A 24,092-nucleotide genomic window follows, 5' to 3' on the forward strand; every position below is an offset into this window, starting at 1 on the left:
TTGATTTTTAATGAGTGTGTTGGCTGTGGAGTCCGACTAGCGGGTGCTAGATTGAAGTCCGATAGTGCTCTTGGTCTGTGCCATAAATTAGGACAACTTCTATGTCTGACAGCGTTCCGATTTTATCTTGGAAAGATATGGTCACGATAAAATGAGGAGGCAATCAGAAGTTAAATTTTCAGTTTATACGCAATGAAGGCGCCCACTACCAGAGAACAGGATAGACCAAGACGCACATCATCTGCCAGCAACGCAAATATGGACTTGTGACTCCAGATCCTGGAACAAAACAAGGGACGTTCACGGATCTTTTCTCTTTGCTTCTCTTGAGCAAACATTGCAAAATCCTCTGCCAGCATGGTCCCCGCCCCTAATTACCGGCGTGGGGGTTTGGCTGGAGGACCAGGGGCGCTTCCCTCCCCTGCCACTGTGCCTGGGGGAGAAGGCGAGGGCAGGGTCTGCAGCGCTTCCCTCGCTGCACACGGGTCAGGCAGAGATGGAGCCGAGCACCGACGGTACCCCTGACGCCTCCCTGGGCACCGTGGCCTGTGTGCTGACGGGCGCGTCGCGCGGACTGGGCCGCAGCCTGGCCCTGGCGCTCGCCCCCCGGGTGCGGGGCCCCGGCTCCATCTTCCTTCTGCTCGCCCGCTCGGAGGAAGCCCTGGCTGGGCTGGCGGGGGAGCTGCGGGCCCTCAGCCCCGGGCTGGAGGTGAGGTGGGAGGCGTCCGACCTGGGCACCGAGGAGGGCCTGCGGAGGGCGGAGCGGGCCGCGCGGGAGCTGCCCCGAGGGCAAGAGAGGCTCCTGCTCGTCAACAACGCAGGTGAGCGACGGAGCGGAAGCTGCGCCTGCCGCGTGCCTGCGTCACCGCGTCCACTTCCGGTTCTCTGCCGCCCTCGTGCCTGGGTGTGGCAGAGCTGCTGGCAGGACATGTCCCTGGCTCTCTGCTGCCAAGCCACCCTCCCTACTCTGTCCTGCCGCCTGCCCTTACCTGCTTCCTCCCGAGGGGCTGAGTTTTAAGATTGGGCTGGGGGTGCTGCCATCAGTCTTATGACAGTCAGTCAAGGGTTGGTGAAAAATCCAAGCATTACATAAAGAAAACAAGCATTTGCAATGCAATGGGTCTCGCGTTTGCTCCAGTTAGAGCTGATAGCGTTGTAAATTCCCAACTGGACTTTCCTTGCCACATAAATTGAAAATGAGAAGTAAAACAGTTGATTTAAGCGAGCCAATTGAAAGCGCCACAGCTGCCATGAGTGCGAAGGAGAGAGACAAAATGAAAAATAACTTTGCTCGCAGTCAAACATATTGGCAATCGTGCAATTATCCATGTAACATTTTGTTGAATTTCACATACCCCACTCTCTGCTGTCCATCCTTGACTGTTTCTGTCACCCTGAGTTCACTGCAGTGCTGTCCTTCCCTGCGTGCTTCTATGACTGAGGCCTTTCTCCACTATCTGCTGTCCATCATTGTCTGCTTCTGTCACCCTCAAATTCCTGCAATTCTGTCATTCCTTGCCTGCTTTTATCACTGCGGCCTCACCCCAGTATGCTGTCCATCCCTAACTGCCTTCATCATCCATTTCTCACTGCAGTGCTATCCTTACACACCTGCTTGTATCACTGTGGCCTGACTGAATGCTGTCCCTGCCTGCCTAGTTATCATCATAGACTTAGTTCTCGTCATAGAGTCCCCAAACACTGAACTGTTAATCCCTACATGTAACTTATTCACTTGCCCATGTAAAGTGCTCTAATATCCTGAACCAGGTTTGCGCTCTATAAAGCAATAAAAGAAAACCTGACTGCTTCTTTCACCCTCAGATTACCTCAGTGTTATCCTCCATGCCTGATTCTATCACTATGGCCTTACACCAACATCTGCTATCAATCACAGACTGATTATATCACTTTCACCTCATTGTAGTACTGCACTTCCAGGCCTGCCTCTATGACCATGGCCTCACCCCACGCTTGGTTGTCCATCTCTGACTGCTTTTATCATCCTCACATTACTGCAGTCCTATCCTTCCATGTCTGCTTCTATCACTGTGGCCTCACCCCACTCTCTGCTGTCAATCTTTAACTGCTTCTGTCACTCTCACATTACTGCAGTCCTATCCTTCCATGCCTGTTTCTATTACCATGGCCTTCTCTATTCTTTGCTGTCCATCCCTGGCTGTTTCTATCACCCCACTTCACTGCAGGCCTGTCCTTTCATGCCTGCTTCTATGACAAAGGCCATCAATTGCTGTCAATTCCTGTCTGTTTTCATCATCCTCACATTATTGCAGTCCTACCCTTACATGCCTGCTTGTTTTACTCCACTCTCTGTTACCAGTCGCTGGTTGATTCTATCACCTTCACCTCATTGCAGTACTGTTCTTCCATGCCTGTTTCTATTACTGTGGCCCCACCCCACTCTGGACTGTTCATCCCTGACTGCTTCTGTGCTATATACATTTATCAGTAAAACTATATGCATTTGCAAATTAAGTGGCCATTTCAAATGAGAATGTGCTGCCTGTAAATGCTACTACACTACTATATGCTTTAGTAGCATATTTGTAATAGAGTGCTCCTAAATGCAGCACTAACTACATACCACGCGCTTCCCACTCTCCTGCTAACTGGGCTTGGATCAGCTTCTGCACCTGTTCTTTGTGGCTCTATGATTTTTCACAATTCCCTTGGCCTCAGTGATGTTATACTAATGGTAGCACCCCGGCTTTGAAAACTGCTCCAGCACCACTGGAGTTTAAGCACAGATTTTTTATCCAGTTGTCCTTCATTGCACTCAATGGTGATATTGATAACCCCATGCCACGTATCTAATAAATCAGGACCTGCAAAAGGTAGTTTTCAAGATGTTTGACCTATTTACTGGTATGCCCTTCATGTGCTCTCAGGTTGCCCTTGGTGGGACGTGCTCTCTGAAAACTGTATGCTTTCTCCATCCTCATAGTTACTGGGAGATGTCTTGAATTCCTAGTCAGTCTTTATGAAATAACAATGACTCTTTTTAGACCTAGGTAACAGGTAATCTACCATGTTCATGCAGTTCACTCTTCGTTTGAGGGTAGGTGACTGAACAGAATCATGGCATACAGCTTATGTGTTTGAGCTGGAAGTTGTGCAAAGTTTTCAATTATACACTTAGGGCCTCATTACGACCCTGGCGGGCGGCGGTAAGCTGGTGGTAACACCGCCAACAGGCTGGCGGTGTACCACCAGCGTATTATGACCGTGGCGCATTAGCCACGATCATACCGCCGGCTCCTCCAACATACTGCCAGGCTTCCGCCTGGAGGTCATAATCCCCAACCACCAGCCTGTCCATGGCGGAGTTTACCACCTTGGAGAGGCTGGCAGTAAGGGGGACTTGGGGTGCTCCTGGGGGACCCTGCACTGCCCATGCACTTGGCATGGGCAGTGCATGGGCCCCCAGGCACAGCCCCATCGCACATTTCACCACCCGAATGTCGGGCAGTGAAATGCGCGATGGGTGCTGCTGCACCCGTAAAACATGAACATTGCCGCCGGCTCTATTACGAGCCGGCGGCAATGCTGATGTGACTTTTCACTGGGCCAGCGGACAGAATCTCTGTTTCCGTCCGCTGCCCAGCGAAAAATTCATAATAGGGAGCTAGATATACCGCCAGCACTGGCGGTACAGTGGCACCTGCAACTTCGGCGGTCTTTTCAAAAGACCGCAGAAGTTGTAATGAGGGCCTTAATGTCTCTGTGTCAATCGGGATGTTTCCTAAAGGTGGCTGCAAATTAGAGCTCTCAATATTCTTACACAGCCACTCCAAAATGACAGCAACTACGAAAAATATGGAACATGCACCCTAGTTTCACTTTTAACAGAACCAAAACCTTACTCAGTGCCCTAGAACTCTGTCATTAGGTGGTTTGGAGCTGCCTGATAAGGAAGACTAGCCCCTAGGTGGGTGAAGTAGCCGGTATTGGTCCGAGGAAGTCAAAGCAAATCCTGCTTCCGTTGGCAATTTCTGGACATTCCCCATTGGAGTGGCCCAGATACCTTGGACTTTGCCTTCTTTTGTAGTTTCAGTTGAAGCCAGGGCATATCCATTGGCAACACTCTTTCTAAAGTTCCGCTTTTCTTACCTAGAATATCCTCGTCTAACATTAGGTATCTGGCCCTGTAAAAAATAAAAATGTTGAAATTCTGATGCATGCTGACTATAGACAACAGTAAGGATATTTTGGCGATTTTTTAAAATGGGCCACATCAATGAGGCCTAGAGTGGGTCAAAGTAGCTCAGTCTAGGACCACAGGTTGAATTCCTTTCATATATAAAAAAAAAACTAGTAGTAAGGGATGCTATCAACATCTGTCTCATGTTACTGTGCACCAGCCATGCATCTGTCAACTGCAGCAGCCAGATAATTGCTGTATCAGTTTCCTATGGAACATTTTAAGATATTACCCTTTCACATGCTTTATCTTTAATGCATAGGGTTATGTTATGACCAGCGGGTAGTTGTGGAACAAGATGTAGGATTATACTTTTGATCCAGTCCTCCGACCAAAAGAGATAAATGAGCAAAAGTTAGAAAAATATACAGAAACCAGTCAGCCCTCTTGGAGAAAATGGGGGTAAAGAAGAAAGAGAAATTGCTTCACTCTGGGTAGACTGTGGCATCTTGGGCAGAAGTAGTTAAACAGGTAAGGCTCGCCAGGAATGAATCATGCTCTTCGAATACAACGTGAGAGTCGCAGTAAACGGCATACAAGTACTAATTAAGACTAATAAATTTCGGTGACCCATAATATGTTATAATCCAGCCCAAGCCTTACCAGGTTCCTCCAGCTGAATGTTTCTAACGAAACGCAGGAGTACCTGCTACCCTTCGGAGCACTTGGTGAACTCTAAGTGGAATGCATATGGAGTCTGAGAATTCAAGATAACAGGACTCTGGACCGGGGGAAGAGTCAGAAGTGGTAGAATAGTAGAACAAGCTATGCATAGGACAGGAATGGTACATCGGCGGGGAAGAAGGGAGAGCACAACAGAAGTGCCAGACATGAGATGGTAGGTCAACTAATGACCAAGGACCCATACACCTAGGTAGTTGTATGATGTAGTGATGTGATGTGTCTTTTTATGCACAGGCTGAGTACGCATCCTTTAGAATGTTGTGTCAATGCTATAAGAATGTGATAACGTGTGAAATGTTGGTGTCTGTGGCATGGATGAAGCGTGGGAGCGGATTACAGTTGAAGGGAGAATAAAGCCCTACCAGGAGCTATCAGGCTGTGGCTACAACTTAAGGGCCTAACATGAAATGAAGAATATAACCCTTCTTGAGAGACTCCAGACCTTTGAGTGGTACAACACAGGGCAACTAAAAACCTCCAGTGTTGCTTTCCCATGTTGCCCTGGAAAAATCCACACTCCTGTTATAATTTGCTGTGCTCTTGCGAATGCTGCATCAACAGGGAAGTCCCACCTAATTCACTGTGCCGAGCCACCACAATCCCTCACACCACACTCATTACCCTCTGCTCATGCCACAACGTTTCCTTCAATGTGTTGTGTACTCATGAAGGTAAGTGGGTCTTCTGTGCCCTATGAGGAACTCTCCTGAATGTTCCTGATAGGCTCTAACTAAGTGTGGAGAGTTCCAGGTTGCCTTAAAAGCAATGATACATTCTTCCAAATCTGTAGTTAATTTGTAGGGGCTCACTCTCATATTTCTCTGCTCGCCCAGCAGTGCCTTTCCCATCCCCCCACCAACACAACATTTCCCAGGAGCACACATATACTAGGTGTAAGTCTGCAGAGTAGGAGAAGGTCTCTGTTTTGGGTGGTGCTATTAGACAGTGTAAATGGCTTTTTCTACTTTCTTTGACCTTGGGTATTACAAGTAGAGGTCACAGGGAGTACACAGCAAATTATATGTTTTTCTTTCTGTTTGTGAATGTTAAAAGGGGACTGTTTGCTCTCCAGGCCCACCCATTGATAGGAGTGCACTGCACCGCCACATCCCAGTGCATATAATCTTTGCCACTCTCTTCAACCTTTTTTTCTATCTACCACCCTCTTGTGCTTTCATCACATCAACTGGTTATCAGCAAAGAAGCAACTTCCAAACTACTAATTCTGCTTTTAAAGCTAAAATTAGCTATCCCTCAGTTACCAGTTTCAAATGCTAATGACATCTGAGCTGTCTATCAGCCTAATCCGGACAAAGCTCACCCCTCTGGTCTCCTCCAAGCCTCCTCATGGTGCTTCAGGGTTCTGGTCATTCGAGCTTCTCGGACCATACCACCGGAAACCACCTCATCTGAACTACACTCCACCTCCTCCTCCCTGCTTTCAAACGTGCCCCACAAACTTATCTAATTGACTTGAAATATGTCAAAACTATTTCTTCCAACTCACTCCTGCATTCCTATGCACTCCATTACACCATATGTACATATGTATACACACAGTAAGTTGTCGAGTGTGTTTATTTCTAACTGGTTGCTTAGACTAGATTTTGACTCTCATGTTACACTTAGCATGCATCTAGCACACAAAACTATATCACATATATCCAGGCTGTTACTGATGGTTGTACCATGATTGTTCTGTTGTGTACAGCATTTTCTATCAAACTATTTTTGTATTATATGATATATAAGTGAACTACATGGCATTATATTTGAGACTGATGTTAAACCTCCCACCAGTAGGCATGTCATTCGCTTTTAGCTGTATGATAAAATGACATATGAAAACGGTGGCACACAAAACAAGCATTTGCAATATAATGGGTCTCGCGTTTGCTCGAGTTAAAGCTATTAGTGTTGTAAACTCCTAACCGGACTTTTCTTGCCACATAAACTGAAAAAGAAAAGTAAAACAGGTTCACATAACTAACCTGACTTATCTGGCCACATAAAGTGAAAATGAAAAGTAAAACAGTTTCACATAAGCGAGTCGACGGCCGCCATGGGCGCAAAGCAGACACACAAATGGAAACAGAAGTTCGCTCGCAGTGAAACGCATCGGAAAAAGTGCAATTATCCATGTAACCTGCAAAAGTGCAATTATCCATGTAACCGGCAAAAGTGCAAATATCCATGTAACAGGGTCGATGTCATGCAAATCGCTCGACTACTGCCCAGCGAGATTGCACTGCTTAAAAAAAAAAGAAAAAAAAAAGTATTCCAGAAACCATATGGAAAATATCGAGCCTCGTAGGTTTTTAGTAGTTGGCCGGTGCGCTCGAGGCGGACTAAACACCGGAAAAGACGACGTATGAATGCCTTTCACTAATTAAATCAAGCAAATTTTAAAAGGCAAGCCCATGAACCAACCAAACTGGTGGGCGTGGTTAAAAGCCCACAGAGAGATTATACCAGAGACAGAGCGCTTTGCGCTCACCCTAAAAAGGAGTCTGGGATGGGGCCTTGCCAGCCTTCTACAAAGAGCTTGACTCTGAACACGATTCTATGTCCTGTTCACCCACAAACAGCTGTGTGCTTAGAAATCCTCATGAAAAAGAGTTGCAATATCTAAGTTTATGCACTTGTCACTTTGTGTTAATGATTTACTTTCTTTCCTATAGCACTAGCAAACACAGCATTCTATTGTGTTGTAACTTTGCACTACTACCACCATTCATATCTGTGAAGATGCTACCAAGTAGGATTGGAGTAGTATTTCCTTGCAGTCAGTGTAATTATGCTCATTTAAGTAAATGGCTTATGATTTCAAAAGAGGTGCTTCCCGTCCTAAAACCACAGTCTTCTGCTTCAAACTACCCTGGTTTTTTTGTGCTTCTTGCAGGTTCTGTAGGGGATGTTTCCAAATACTTTATCGACTTTACGGATCCAGCCAACGTCAACAGCTACCTTGCCTTCAATGTCACCTCACCATTGTGTCTCACCTCAGCTGTTCTTGGAGCGTTTCCAAAGAGCCCTGGTCTCCACAGGGTGGTGGTGAATATCTCTTCGCTCTGCGCCCTTGAGCCATTTAAATCCTTCACGCTCTACTGCACCGGGAAGGCTGCGCGGGACATGATGTTTCGGGTGCTTGCACTGGAACAGCCCGATGTTAGAGTTCTCAACTATGCACCAGGTAATGTTGTTTGCATCTTCTATCTTAAAGGCATGTCTCAGTTATAATGTCAGTCTCTGCCAGTGAAAGCATTTGGTGCAGTATAAGGTGAACTCACCAAGTCTCTGATTTCTTTTTTTTTTTGTGTTGTAATTTTTTATTCGGAAAACCAATAAGACAGTATAATAAGACAGTACAGTACATTGTCCTTCCACCATGCAAATTATGCGAGACTGGCTGTACAAATATACATCAGTTCAAAAATGCAGAATTGCAAAAGTACAGAAACACATGAGCATTCTATCAGGTGCAGATGAACACAAGAATCCAACACGTCCTGTAACAAACCATAGTCTCATTGGAGCATCAGGTGCGATTAACCAAAACGCAGTGTGTGACGCCTCCTGTACTCCACCCCATGCCCCGTCTGAGTGAGGTGCAGGTCCTCCAGGAATCGAGATGGGATGCTGTCAACTGACCCTTCTCAGAACCACCTGAAGCTCTATCGTGTTTTGTCTAGGCTCAGAAGGAATCAACAGGACCGGGACATGCTAAGAAGTAGGCATATCTTGGAGTGATGCTCCGGTCCACCAAGGGCCTCTGAGCCTACAAATGCTGGGATGGGTTATGGGGGGGTGGGGGGAAATCTGTATATGCATATTGCGTAAGGTTATTGGTGTAATACCATGGATCCTCTGGAATGGGGGTTGTGAGCCAGTGGCGGGTAGGAAGAGCCAGGACGGTAGAAGGAAGGATATAATGAACCAACAGGAGAAAGAAGGGGGGGAAGGGAAGAAGAAGGAGAAAGAGTCGGTGGAGTACACGCAGGGAAGCGGGGGTGGGGAGGGGAGCAAGGGAGAGAACCAGGATGTCGGGAAGGCGGGAGAAGTCTGGGGGGGGGAGAAGGGAAGTGCTAAGCAAAGGATAAAGTCCGCGGTGGTCTTATAATGCACCGCAGGTATGTATCAAAGGATAATATCGGATACAGCGGTGGTAAGGGAGAGCGGGGGAGAGAGGGGGAGGGGAGAAGCTAAGAACGAGGGGGGTAGCAGGAAGTAACGGTATTCGTTTACACCTGGTCCAAAGTTAAGAAAAGGGAGGAAAATAATAGAGTAGGAGCGAGAGTGAGAAGGCGAAAGTAAAAGTAAGAGCGGAGAAGGAAAGCAACGGGGGGGGTAATGAAGTGAAAGCTGCCTGTGGTGAGGCAGGGCCAAACCCTACCGTGGCCATTTGTCTAAATATAGCGAATATATAGATTCCGCCAAGATTTCTGCATGGCTCTAATCATCGGATTGAGCATCCAAGGGTGCGTACTTCCTGAGTTGTAGAGCACATTGAGGCCCGGTAGGGAGTGCAAGAGTGTCTGCTCTACCTCCACCCACAGCGGTGGATCCTGGACTCTTGGAAGAAGGAAGGTCAGTTGCGAGAGGTGTAACGTCAGGGCATAATGTTCCACTGTGGGGAGACCCAACCCCCCACACCCACATCGGGCAAGTAGTGTGGTCCTGGGTTGTCGGGCGTAGCGTCCCCCAGACAAAGGCTCGGATGTGGCGATCCGTCTCTCTGAGGAGAGTCAAGGGGATCTGTAGAGGCAGCATGCCAAGAACATAGAGGAATCTCATTAGTATCACCGTGCATACCGCCTGCGCTCTGCCCCACATAGAGAGACCCAGATGTACCCATTTATCGAAATCCCTTTTCATGCTGGCTAACAGCGGGTCCAGGTTGTCAGCCACCATATTCTCCGACCCTGTGTTGATGTGAATGCCCAGATATTATAGACGCGACTGCTTCCACTTGACCGGTAGGCCCTGCACCAGCATGCTTACTGTCATAGGGGACAGGGGCAACGCCTCGCTCTTGTCCAAGTTAATCCTGTAACGTGAGAGAAGTTCAAAGTCAGTTAAGATGGTTCGGAGTGCCGGCAGGGATTTAGCTAGGTCAGTGAGAGTTAGTAAGATATCGTCGGCATAAAGGTAAATGGTGGAGCTACCGCCGGGGAGACTCGATCTACGGATCACTGCCGCCAATGGTTTCACGGCCAGCAGAAATAGTAACGGCGATAGGGAGCAGTCCTGACGGGTCCCTCTCCTGATGGAAAAGATGTCGGATAGGAACCCGCCGCAATTGACCTGTGCTATTGGCGAGTCATATAACAAACGCACCTTATTGATAAAGGTAGTCCCAAGGCGAAATAGTTGTAGAGTTTCAAAGAGGTACCACTACACTATACAATCGAATGCCTTTTCGGCATCCAGGGAGAGGGCAAGGGTCTTCTCCCGGGAGTCTCGTGTCACTCAGAGAGCGTGGAGCAAGGTAAGTAGGCGGTTCCTAGAAGATCGGCTGGGTACGAAACTGACTTGCGTATGATGTATGAGGGATGGGATGACCTTCTTAAGGCGGGCCACTAGAATTCCCGCTAGTATTTTGACATCTCCGTTGAGGAGGGATATAGGGTGGCAGCTGCCGCAAAGGAGGGGGTCCTTACCAGGTTTGGGTAGTACTAACTATAATGGAGGCTTTGTTAGAGAGGGGGTGTAATGAACCGGACTGATCCGCCCCGTGGAAGGCCTCATATAGGGCGTCGATCGTATCCGCCCCTGTCTATTTAGAGAAATCTGTTGAGAATCCATCCATTCCGGGGGCTTTGTGGTAAGGAAGTTTGGCTATCGCTTGTTGGATCCCTTCTTTACTGATGTCCCCGTCCAATAGAGCCCTGCCAGCCTCCGAGAGACGAGGTAGGTTTGCCTTCACAAAGAAGGCGGTCAACTTATCCTGATCTTCCACTGTTTCAGGGGTGTAGAGGGTTTGGTAATAGCGACCAAATTTATCCGCGATCTTTTGGGGGTGTGTGATAAACTTGCCATCAGTGCCATGCAAGGCCGGGATGGCCAGTGCCACCACTCTTTGGCGTAGCTGAGTGGCCAGTAATCATCCCTCCTTCTCTCCGTGCTCATAGTGGCGACCTTTCGATCGCTGTAGCGTGTATTTCGCCTGTGATGTAAAGAGAGCATTGAGCTACATTTTGGCTTGTTCCAGGCGGCGACGGATGGTAAGGGAGGGAGTCAGGGTGTATTCACGGGTAGTCTGGGCTATACAGTCTTCCAGAGCTCGTTGGTTGTCACGCCTCTGGGCATTAGCAATGGCAGCGTCCCTCATGAGCTGTCCCCATATCGTCGCCTTTGCTGCAGCCCATACCAATTGGGGTGAGGAGACCGAGCCCCTGTTATTGAGTAAATAAGTGGCAACGTGGGATCGGAGTTGCTCCTTCCCCCTCAGTGTCCGGTATCTAGAAGTCTGAAGTCGCCAGGGCTTACGTCCCGGAGACGCCAACCCTAATTCTAGGGCCATTAAGACCGGGAAGTGGTCGGACAATGCAGCCGGTAAGATCTGGGACTCCCTGACCATATGTAACAGCCTGTGGGTGATGAGGAAATCATCTAGTCTGGATTGGGTCCTGTTGAAGTGGTGAGACAAAAGTGTATTCACGGTCCGATGGATGGGGGCGGCGCCAATGATCCAGCAGATCATGGTCTGAAAGGATATCACCAATGAGGGCCCGGTCGGTGTTGTTGCCTACGTTGAGGCCCCCTGATGGGTCCAGGATGGCATCCTGTGCTAGGTTCCAGTCCCAACCAAGTAAGTACTTGGAGACTCCGATCTCCGTCAGTAGTCGATTCAGAGAGAGGAAAAAAGGACGCTTGGAGCCTGTGGGAGCATAGAAAGAGCCAACACAGACTGTGGAAGCACCCAGTTTTAGCTTGGCAAGGACATAACGTCCCTCAGGGTGGGGCCACGTGTTGAGTAGTCTGAACTGTAAGGATCGGCGGATGAGAATCGCTACCCCGCATTTCTTTCCCGAACCCTGCGACTCACAGTGCACGGACGGTGCTCCACCGAAGAGTTCCCTCCCTACCCAATTTCTGCGCAGTTTCTCCAACTCTGAGGGAGAAAGATGCATTTCCTGTAGAAGGGTGATGTCTGTCCTTTTAGATCGGAGGTTGTATAACACTTTTTGCCGCTTGATATAGTGTGTCATGCCATGGACGTTCCAGGAGAGGTCCGTCAGCAGAACTGTCGACACCATTTACAGACTTTGACAATCAAGTCACAGTGAGTGTGAGGACTTCCTTGCTCTGGCGCTCCTAATAAGGAGATGCTGTGGTAGTGGTGATGCTTAGGGCATGTGGTTGCTGGGGGGAGGGGGTTGTAGGGGCAACCCTCGGTCAGGGAAGAAGGGAGGATAAATGGGCAACTAGAAAGATAAGGAGAGAGGGAGAGACAGGAGAAAACAGGATCCATGGGGGAAGAAGGGTGCAGGCATGCCAACTCCGTATATACAAATGTGAGATAGAAAGGAATGGAGGGGGAGGCTAGGGAGGAAACGTGGGGGATATAGAATTAAAATCAGAGAATACGCAAAAGACACAGAATCGGGGTCTATAGAAACCGAGGTAAATACCTCACTACTACTATGAGCCCTGTTGAACTGCGGGTCGAGACCTGCATGGCCCGCGTGCCGAACAAGCTTGGTGGGGAAGGGGGAGGGGAGCCCGGAGGGGCCATCGACAGACAATCGGGAGTGAGTAACATAAGATGGAATAGTCGGACAGTGCAAAGGGGGTAGGGAAGGAACATAATGCATCAGGGGAGCAAACAGAGAGAGCATCCATGACAGAGCCGGGACGTGCGTGTCACGTTGTGCCTTGGATTGAAGAAGTGAGGGCGGCTGCCCTACCGGAGGTGATGACGTCGGGGAGAAGTTATGAGACCACCACGTTGTTATTCCAATTCATTCCATCGGAGGTCCCTGAGGGAGGGGAGAGGGGAGAGCCGGTATCATTGGACCAGGGCCAGCAGACGAAGAACGTGAAGTGAGCATGAAGTTGAAGCAAGCTAAGCTGAGTTGATTTAAGTTAAGTTGGGGGGCCCGGGATGTGGGAGGTGGGGAGGACTGCGTTGTGTCGCCTGTGGGACTCCCCAGTGTAATGGTGATTATAGAGGGGGGAAGGAGAAAACAGGAAGTGGGCCACACGGACTCTCTTATTAGTCCTCATGATATGGTCTCCAGCGGTTTGTGGCCAATGGCAGACTCGGACCGATATGACGGGTGGGGGAGACTCAGAAGGAAGGTAGGTACCAGATGGTGGGTCCACATCCCACAACATAAGACGAACAACAAATTTAGGGCAAAATAGCTCCTATAGTGCTGTTAATACTAAACATATAACATAGTAGCTGGAGAAAATTGTAACCAGAAATATAAACAAAGGGAGAAAAACGGGAGGCAGCTAGCTTATGTCACATCCCCACAACCCTGTCTTAGGCAAAGCCCTAGGAAGGGCGGAATGCTCCTGCGAGCCGGATGTGTTAAGAGCTCTGTGCGCAGGGGCATACAATACCAACAGAAGCGTCAAAGACAATAGTCACAATAGTTACAATGCTGGCTACTCCCATCATAACAGAGGTAGATAGAAGCAAACATAAGTGAACCGGTCACTTATTTGTCCAGCGGGGAAGGACACGCTTCTTGCTGGAGGGCAGAGGTTCTCAGCTGCGTCGGAAGTTCAGTAGTACGGGCGTTCCGTGGTCGGCGTCGGTTTCAGAGGGGATCGGGATTTGTCTCTGCCTTGATACTGGGTGAGAGCAATCACAGCCTGAAGAGCGTGTTCGCGGCCTTCTTGCGATTTCAGTGCACGGTCATAGGTCCGTCCCCTCTTCTGCGAAGCGGCGTGGCGGGAAGAAATAGCAACGGAAGAGGGATCCTCCAAGGTCGGGGAATCCGTGCTCAGGTGGACAGGGGCGTGGTCCATGGGATGCATCGCAAGGTCGTCCAGGAAAGAGCTAAGGTCTGCGGGATCAAGGAAATCTCTCAATTTTTCATCCATGGTAATCCACATACGAGCAGGCTCAAAAAGGCCAAATTTGATGTCTAGCTTCCTGAGTTGAGGTCATAGTGCCAAGAAGGCTTTCTGCTTCTCGTTCGTTACTCTGGAGAAGTCCGCGGCCACCCGTATCTCTTGACCCTCTAGAGAGTGCGGGCCCTGAGACCTGGCCGCTGAGATGACTTGGCGGGCCTGCTCATGGCAGAGGAAGAATGCGATAATAGGGCGAGGTCGCCCAGAGGTTGCTTTATGCAAAAGGACCAATTCTGTGGGCTCTTTGAAACTCCAACGGCGGGGAAAAATCAAGGCCTGTGAGGTCAGGTAGGACGTTTTTAAGAAAGGCCTTAACGTCCAAACCTTCCTTATGTTCCGGTATGCCAAAAAAACAGACATTGTCTCTCCTGCTTCTGTCCTCCAAATCTGTGATCTTCACCTGCAGGGACTGCATCTCCGCTTCCCGAACTGGCAGAGCCGCGATGTGATCCTCAACGGTTGTGAGACTTTGATCTTAGTCCGTTACCGTTACTTGGAAACGGTCTATATCTGCCCGTATGGAGGTAGAGGCCGCAGAGAGGTCTGAAATCTTCAAGTCCATTACCTCTAGACGCCATCCCACTGCTGTGATTTCCTGCAAGATGCGGTCAGTGGCATCGGCGGGCGAGGGTCAGCCAGCTGGGCCGTGGAGCTAGGAGGGGTCACAGGTGCCACCATAGGTTTCGGTAGCGCAATAGCTTCTGAGAACAGTAGTTGGCGGCAGTGTCTGCCCGACGATTTCCCTCCTGGCATCACTACCTGAAAAGAAGAAGGGGTCCCGGGGAGGAACTGCAGGAGATCCTCGTGGTTATGGGGCTATGTCGTGGCTGTGTGGAAGGCGTAGACGTCTCCAAGTAATGGGAGGGCCAGCACCGGAACCACTCCGTATTTGCTGCGAGGTGGGACTGGCGACAGCGATGCGACTATGTAGTTGTAGCCGCTCACAGGAGTGGTAGGCTGAGCACGCCTCATAAGGGCCAGTGAACCGGTTGGGCCTCTGGTGTCACCAACTCCCAATCTGAGGCACGTCACAATTGAGCTCAATCTCAGTGTATAGCTCCAGTCCTGGTCGTATGTGGAGCCAAGGAGGGACTGCTCTAGATATGGGCTGGTATCAATTGCAAGGGTGGTACATCCACACTGGGGCAAGGCTCTCTCCGGAGGAGTCCGTGCATAGGGTCAGTCCCTTCAGCTACACCCAGTTCACGCTAACTGCTACTTCGCAATGGCAAACCCCGCTGTCCCTCGTGTTGCGGCGTTCCAGGGAACAGGCTAAGGGGGGTGAAATCCTGCTTACATAGCCAGATGTGGTCCAGGCTGGCATGCGTTCCTCACAGCTCATGAAGTAAGGAGCTGTAGCGCATCTCCTCTTGCGTGTCACGAGCCCCACGTGGCCCTCCGTTGAAGGTGCGCTCTAGCTGAGTCGGAGGATCTGTCTCCCTCCGTCCGCAGCGTTGGGCTCACTTCTGCACAGGAGGGAAGGATGCAAGTAGCCTCTCTCTGGCACTCCCCCGCACCCTCGTGTTCTCCAGGAGTCTGGTGGATGTTGACATCACAGCGCCGGGGGGGTCATTAGTTGTGGGCGGGTCCCAATCCGCCTCCCGTGGCCAGACGCGATCCGTCCCGGCTGCCCTGTGCTCCTTGTGTGCTCTCCGCGCGAGGAGAAGATTTAGGCCGTGGCTCCTCTTGCTTCGGAGGGCCCTGGGGTCTCTGCAGTGGTCACACCGTCTGAAACGAAGGAGCAGCGCTTGGTGTGAGCCAACAGCGCCTAGCAGGGGGAAGCACTCCCATCTCTCGACAGCCCCTCCGGGCCCCCAGGTTCAGCTCGGCGCGCAGAGCACACAGGCGGCCATTTCCCACAGTGGCCAGACCACGCCCCCAAGTCGCTGATTTCTAAGACCTTAGGGTTTCTTTTACTGTATGGTTTGCAGACGCGAATGTCCCGGATGTAGTGGCTCCTGCACTCTGCCAGCAGCCGGGCTGCCAAATTTTGAAATATTCAACCTGGTTTCAGACTTTCAACCCCAAATCTGCTCCACCCACACAGTGGGAGATGCTCTGGAGGAAACAAAATGGCAGCATGTCCTGCCTCGCCCGTATGCCAGAACTGTATACACTTAATGCAATTCCAAAATTGGGGTCCCTTTCCATTGGGAGGTTTTCCTTGCATGTTGGACGTTGGAGGCATTTGATCCTTCTGTTTGGTCCCCAATATTTTTAATGGTGACTATGGACTAAAGAGTCAGTGACTTGAGGAGCCACACTGAATTGGGTGGATTATCTCGCTCCATTCCATTTGGCGCCATTGCAGCACTGGTACATGTGCTCAGTGTACACATCATCTCCATCTGTAAGTATCCAAGGAACCAGACCCCTGCCCCACTGCTCTGTCTCGCCCCCAGCTCCCTCCCTCCCCCAGCAAGTGCTGCAAATTGTATGTCCGTAGTTCACATCCATAGGTGCATCCAAGCCCTGTAAGACGCATGAAGGAATTCTCATCCCCAACCACCCACAACTCAACCTGACCCCCTATACAGCTTCTTCCCCCCTACGATCTGCCGACCACCTCAATTACTCTTAAATGAAATTGATATTTGTGATTAATCCAAACATTCTTCATTTACTACACTTAGTACATATGCTTCAAAAACTTCTCCCGTGGAATTGTTTGTTTTTATTTGAACGAGCGCTAGTAGTGTATGAAACAGCCAGTGGCAGTACTCCATGGACTGATCATACCCACACCAGGAGGTGTGGTGGAGGAGAACCCATCAGATTGTATATTCCCCAGAGCATCTCGGGTACCAACAGTTCTTCACTTGCTGGAACAAATAGGACCTATAAAGCAGCTTAACCATCCACTTAATGCCATGTTCAAAATTCCACTACACAGCCAGATTCCCACATCCAAGTGTCAATTCTCATATCATGCAGGAGAATCTGAGGATATAATTTATGTTTTACTGATTCACATTGAGTACAGGCTTGAAGGCATTGGCACAGGGGACTTTCATGGCTGTACCCTGCTAGGCTTGGCCACTTTGAGTGCTCTACAAAGAGGTTCTGTCTGTGGGGGAGTGGTAAGCTTGTCAGATCAACTCCTACAAAGCACTGCTCTGTCTCTCTGAAGCCACAGGTGGCCCAGCCTTATGTACCAGGGCCTGAAAATCCTAGTTCTGCTAGCTAACAGCAATACTTTTTTTCCACTCCCTGCAAATGCGACCATAACAAAAATGCATGTAAAATGGATCTGCCGAGTGTAAAATTGACTTAGTGCTGTGTCCTTCAAAATGAGTTTTTGCCAGCGGCACCGTATATTAAAAGCCAGCGCTCAATTACATTTTCTGTGAAATAAACTACCAATTATCCTACTTTGCAACAACAGTTGTCATTGTTTTCTCCACCAAGGACAACTTTGCTTCAAGTAATTTACTTTGCCTTCCACAGTGCAGACTCCAGTCATTCCTGCTGCTGACGAGTAGGGTTAGTACACCGGTCAGAGCAATGCAAAACTTGCGGAGAAGGCGGATTATTTCAGGGATTTCAGTCTGAGAGACTGGTTTCTAATTTGGAGACTTTTTGCTTTCTCCAACTTCATAATGGCAAAGCTATAGCTTGTGTTGTTGGTCCTAGATTTTATGTGGGTGCCAGTTTCCGTCAGGTGGTACTGAAATACTATGTGGTAACCCCAATTACAGAGTCTGTTTTTGTTGATTAATATACATTGCAAAATCTAGAATCAGGTGCGAAAAAATGCTCTCCTAGTAGTATTTTGCATCTGGTACTTGCACCCTATTTTTCCCTAGCACTCGGATTGAGGCCTTGAGTATCTACCCTCAGTTATGTTGAGTGTAATTATGCACACTTAGGGCTTGGCTAAGAAAACATTTTGCAGTCCTATAGTATAACTGCAAATAGCAGACATTTTGCAGGAGTAAGATTATTAAAAGGATGGGGAAGAGGGTAGTTCCTGGAAGTGGCGATTGTGAAGTTGGCTAAATTCACAAGTCATCCCTTTGAGAGTATACTCAACAATTCCTAATGACCTTTCTCATGATGTCAGTGGGGATTTACATACACCTGCTACGATTAACGTAAATGCATGACTTGGAAACATTCACATGCAGGGCAATCCCTCACTATCCATTTATTTTCTGAATTGCTACATCTCCGCTTTTGACAAGTACCATGACGGTCTCGGTTCATGAGAAAACAGATTTTATCATAACTTATTATCTTCAATTTGTCAGGGTGAAGCTCAGAGTATTTCATCTGTAAAACCCGCAGTTCAGCTTTCAGTGCATGAAGCTGGCTTTTAGCTCTTGGGGCAGCGTGGGTAAAACCAGGATAATAAAAACCCATTCACAGTCACTGTGTTGTGTGCTGCCTGCTTCTCTGGGTGGTCCTGGTGGGACTCGTGGGAACTGTACTTTAAAATTCTATCTCAGAAAATAATTTGAAGTTGAGCTGAAGGAATGCCACTCTTGATATTCTGAATGCAAACATGCATGTCCCCTTTTTGAGTTTTCTCTGGTAGTCCTAAAAGGTGAATGCTGTTGATTCCTTCCCATGATTTATCGTGGAAGGATCTCCTTGCCGTTCACTGTGTCCTCCCGCACACTGATTACGTTTTCAGCCTGTTTCTCTTTTGTAGACTCAAGGTTGTTCTGCATAAGGTCCATATAAGGTCTTTGTCTCTCCGATTCCCTTCAGGACAGAAGTCGAATCAGGGTTTATAGCGGGACAATGGTCAGTCATGTTGTCTGTAGAGTCCTTCATGTACAAGAGGTTGTCCGTTCCCGGAACAATCCTCTAAGCATCAGACGTAACTCAGACATTGAGTTATTTGCACGGCTGGAAAGACTTAGGAATTGTGGAAGATATGGCAGTGGAGCTTGAGCTCAGGCAGACAACAGACTACGCAACACAGTTCAGTAGATATCCTCCTTTTGGCTTATTTTGAGCACTTCTGGGATGAAAGTTGTAGAGATCTGTTCCAAGATGGAGCAGGTGCCTGGCAATGTGTTGTTTAGTTGCTGTGATTTTCCCCTTTATATTAGTTTAGTTAATCAATCAAGTATTTGTAGAGCGCCGTTAATCACTCATAGGGCCTCAAGGCGCTGTATGTGGCTTGCTGCTCAGTCGAAGAGCCAGGTCTTGAGGTCCTTCCTGAACTGCGTCAGAGATGCGGTCTGCCTGAGCTTGAGAGGTAGCGTGTGTCGTGTCCGGGCTGTGAGGTAGTAGAAGGATCTTCCTCCTGCTGAACTTTTCCGGATCTTGGGGACGGCTGCAAGGGTGAGCTGGGAGGAACCGAGATGTCTGTTGGGTACGCAGATGGTGAGGCAGTGGTTGAGGTATGCCGGTCCTATGTTGTGCAGTACCTGGTAGGTGTGGATGAGGAGTTTGAATGTGATGTGCTTGTTGACTGGGAGCCAGTGTAGGTCTCTGAGGTGGGAGGAGATGTGGCTGTGTCGAGGGATGTCCAGGATGAGTCTGGCTTCTGCATTCTGGACTCTCTGTAGTCTTGATTGAGTTTCTTGGTGATGCCGGCATAGAATGCGTTGCAGTAGTCCAGTTTGCTAGTGATGAGTGCGTGGGTGACTGACTTCCTTGTTTGGGGGGAACCCACTTGAAAATCTTCCACAGGAGTCTGAGGGTATGAAAGCATGACAAAGAGACGGCATTGACTTGGCGGCTCATTGATAGAGAGGAATCCAGGATGATGCCCAGGTTGCGCGCATGGTCTGTGGGGGAGGGGTGTTATCCAGAGTGGTGGGCCACCAGGAGTCGTTCCTGGTAGAATGGGTGTTGCCGATCACGAGGACCTCTGTCTTGTCTGAGTTGAGCTTGAGGCAGCTGGCCTCAATCCAGGCGTGCTTCAAGTCTGAGGAGAATGCGGCGGTCTCGAAGGATCGGTTGATGGTTTGGCAGAGTTCCGGTGCTATAGTGGCACTGGCCAGGTTGAGGATGTGATGAGGGCATGGATCCAAGGGTGCTCCCGACTTGATGGAGTTCATCAGTCTTTGGGTGTCCTCTATGGTGATGGGTTAACATCCAACCTTCCATCCTGGCTACTTTCGTTGTTTACCATCTTTCCAGTCTTCTTGGTACACCTGTTTATGTATTTGATACCTCTTGGTTCCCTGTTTACCTCTTCGACTTCTCTTCTTGTGACATGCCAGTCTTCTGGTGTCCTGGGGTTCACACTTGGTGTTCTGGTCTCGTTGGAGCTCATTACCTTACTGTCAATTGTTACGATAAGTAAGCCAGGTTCTCTCATTCAGCACATGCCTTCTGATTCATGGTTCCGACTTATGGCTGTACTATATCCTTGGCCGTGGTGTGTCACTTACCTCTGGTGCTGAATATTTTGAATTCCCTGGTATCCTCTGGCAGACACCCTGAATGAGACAAATCCACTCAGAGGATAAATCAAATCCCATATTTCTCTTTTATCCTTTGCCCTGGTTTTCTTCCAGTGGCTGCAACGCGCTTATCATTCCACAGATATCTCTGTATAGGGAATTACAGACAGTCGGGGGTTTCAATGGGGCTGAATATCAGTTTGTCAGTCTCCTTGTAGTTTGCCAGGCCATGAATCCATCCAAAAACCCTCTTCAGGCAATGGCACAAATCATCACTAAAATCCATGAAGACCAGATCAGATGGACACCTTGTAAAATACACCCAGTGGCCCTGCCAGACCCACCGATACCGCTTGTATGGAAAGTGGTAATCCTCCAGAGAGCAGCAATATGGCTGGAACAGAATTGATAGGGAATGCATCCCATATTAATTCTTTACTTCTCGCACTACCATAGAAGTTGCAAGATACCGCCCTCGTGTTTCAGTACCAATTGCATTTTTTAGTGCAACCACAATACTTGGTGCTGTATATAACCAAAATAGCTTTTTTTAATCTCATATTTAAAACCCCATGGCTTGGAAACACTTAAATTTTTTAAGGAAAGCTATTGGCTTTCGAATTAAGAGCTATTCCTTACAAATATCTGAGCTATTTTTGGAACATGCCAAACAAAGCAGACTGTATTCACAGGTTTGTTAACCCTTAAACAAGGAAAATAAATAACTTGTTGCATATGTCGTCTAGTCCTAACAATTGTCCTTAAAGGCAGTTGAGACAGATGAGGCGGCCTCAGCAACTTTTATCAGGGGTTACATAGCACATTTGCTGTAGTAGTGAAATGGCAAACAACCTCTACAGCTTAAATTCATTTAACTCTACAAATTGATGCCCAACAGAAAGCCCACTTTTGGAAGGCAGAGGTTCTCTTCACTGGGTCCCTAATGCAACAGACCTCTTCAGGAAACTTCCCAAGACCTGGCTGTTCGAGCAGTAGCAGCACCTCATCCCCCCGCCCCCTTCTCCCCCGCTCAACAGCGCCTTGAGACCCTCACGGGTGAGTAGTGCGCTTTACAAATTCCTGATTGATGAAAGTACTCCCTCACTAAAATAGCCCATGCAGATTTGGGAGTGAACAAACCTCTCAGAGGAGGTGAGAAGGAGAAGAGAAAGAAGATGGGTTGTGCTTATACTGCAGCAAGATGGGGCATTTTATACAATTGCCAGGAAATGAACCACTTTGTTCATTGGAAACTGACACGAGACCACCAAAGTAATCACTGAATGTCCCTTAACTATAAACCTCACTTCTATCTCTAAGCATAATAACCTACTCCTCAAGGCCCTCTTTTATTCTTTGCTTTAGTGGATTATGGGGCCTAATGATGTTTCATGGATTATGCCTTTCAGGGTAAGGAACAGTTTCCTCATATGGAAAAAGTGTTATTAAACGTATGTAAAAGGGATTGAAGACACAGCATTATTTCCAAGTGATGCCTCTTGAGACACTCTTGTTATTTTCATGGTCTTTATTTCTTTCTAAAATAGGTGGTTTAAGGGGAGACATTTGGCGCTCACAACCATATGTACCCGTTATTTCATTTTATATAGTCCCTATCCTGCTTATCTGTAAGACGGTGCTCTTACAGGGAACACACCTTAAACCCTATACATTAGCAATCTAGCGATTTTTAAACCAATACAATGTAAATAAGGCACACGTCTTTTATCATTTCCCGTTTTGTACAGTAGTCTTCCTTATTTTCTCTTTTAGCTCCAACTTCCGCCAAGCCAACACGTGTTTCGTCAGGGATGTAACCCAATGACTTCCTCAGGGCTGTAAATAACATGCATGTGCGGTACTGTGACGTCAATTTCAAATATATCCCATTTTCTTTATGTAATTCAATCAAATCAATCCCTCTTAACTCATAGGTGGAAACCAAATTTGTGAATCCCTTCACAAGTTACATGTCCCTGTGTTCAAATTGCACAACTTCATGTTAACCTTTGTGTCAGCAAATATAACCCATCCGTACATATAATTGAAAACATATATGAAGCCTGTCTCCATTTTCACCCGTTTGAGAAAGTGGGAATCGTCTTCAGCCACCAATCACCTGCTAATGATAAGGACCAGAACACGCAGAGAATGCAAAATACAACATTTATTTTAGCTCAGAGCGATGACAAGCAGTACACAGCGCTGTGGTGGCTGTGAAGCAAGTACAACTATTGCAAACGATCGCCTTCCTTTTATACCTATGAACAAACACGATTTTGTGCAATTGGTAAACAGATGGTGTAGGAAAGTGCCATCTTGCCTAGCATGTTACCCCCATTTTTCACTGTATATATGTTGTTTTACTTGTATGTGTCACTGGGACCCTGCCAGCCAGGGCCCCAGTGCTCATAAGTGTGCCTGAATGTGTTACCTGTGTAGTGACTAACTGTCTCACTGAGGCTCTGCTATCCAGAACCTCAGTGGTTATGCTCTCTCATTTCTTTGAAATTGTCACTAACAGGCTAGTGACCAATTTTACCAATTTACATTGGCTTACTGAAACACCCTTATAATTCCCTAGTATATGGTACTGAGGTACCCAGGGTATTGGGGTTCCAGGAGATCCCTATGGGCTGCAGCATTTCTTTTGCCACCCATAGGGAGCTCTGACAATTCTTACACAGGCCTGCCACTGCAGCCTGAGTGAAATAACGTCCACGTTATTTCACAGCCATTTACCACTGCACTTAAGTAACTTATAAGTCACCTATATGTCTAACCTTTACCTGGTAAAGGTTAGGTGCAGAGTTACTTAGTGTGAGGGCACCCTGGCACTAGCCAAGGTGCCTCCACATTGTTCAGGGCAAATTCCCCGGACTTTGTGAGTGCGGGGACACCATTACACGCGTGCACTACACATAGGTCACTACCTATGTGTAGCTTCACAATGGTAACTCCGAATATGGCCATGTAACATGTCTATGATCATGAAATTGCCCCCTCTATCCCATCCTGGCATAGTTGGCACAATCCCATGATCCCAGTGGTCTGTAGCACAGACCCTGGTACTGCCAAAGTGCCTTTTCAGGGGTTTCACTGCAGCTGCTGCTGCTGCCAACCCCTCAGACAGGTTTCTGCCCTCCTGGGGTCCAGCCAGGCCTGGCCCAGGATGGCAGAACAAAGGACTTCCTCTGAGAGAGGGTGTTACACCCTCTCCCTTTGGAAAATGGTGTGAAGGCAGGGGAGGAGTAGCCTCCCCCAGCCTCTGGAAATGCTTTCATGGGCACAGATGGTGCCCATTTCTGCATAAGCCAGTCTACACCGGTTCAGGGACCCCTTAGCCCTGCTCTGGCGCGAAACTGGACAAAGGAAAGGGGAGTGACCACTCCCCTGACCTGCACCTCCCCTGGGAGGTGTCTAGAGCTCCTCCAGTGTCCTCCAGACCTCTGCCATCTTGGAAACAGAGGTGCTGCTGGCACACTGGACTGCTCTGAGTGGCCAGTGCCACCAGGTGACGTCAGAGACTCCTTCTGATAGGCTCCTTCAGGTGTTGCTAGCCTATCCTCTCTCCTAAGTAGCCAAACCCTCTTTTCTGGCTATTTAGGGTCTCTGTCTCTGGAGATTCCTTAGATAACGAATGCAAGAGCTCATCAGAGTTCCTCTGCATCTCTCTCTTCACCTTCTGCCAAGGAATCGACTGCTGACCGCGCTGGAAGCCTGCAAAACTG

At 48.4% G+C, this 24,092-nt stretch overlaps 1 protein-coding gene across 1 annotated transcript in view; it reads left to right on the plus strand.

Annotated features, from left to right (window-relative positions):
* The first annotated feature begins 385 nt into the window (after positions 1 to 385).
* The window catches only part of SPR (sepiapterin reductase), a 51,366-nt gene continuing 27,659 nt past the window's right edge, over positions 386 to 24,092 (plus strand). The window contains exons 1-2 of the mRNA XM_069205593.1: positions 386 to 821; positions 7,809 to 8,099. Coding sequence (XP_069061694.1) covers positions 497 to 821; positions 7,809 to 8,099 — 616 coding nt within the window. The 5' untranslated portion in view covers positions 386 to 496. The remainder of the gene's footprint in view (positions 822 to 7,808; positions 8,100 to 24,092) is intronic.

Source organism: Pleurodeles waltl, chromosome 1_2 (genome assembly GCF_031143425.1).
Source record: "Pleurodeles waltl isolate 20211129_DDA chromosome 1_2, aPleWal1.hap1.20221129, whole genome shotgun sequence".
Taxonomy (NCBI): domain Eukaryota; kingdom Metazoa; phylum Chordata; class Amphibia; order Caudata; family Salamandridae; genus Pleurodeles; species Pleurodeles waltl.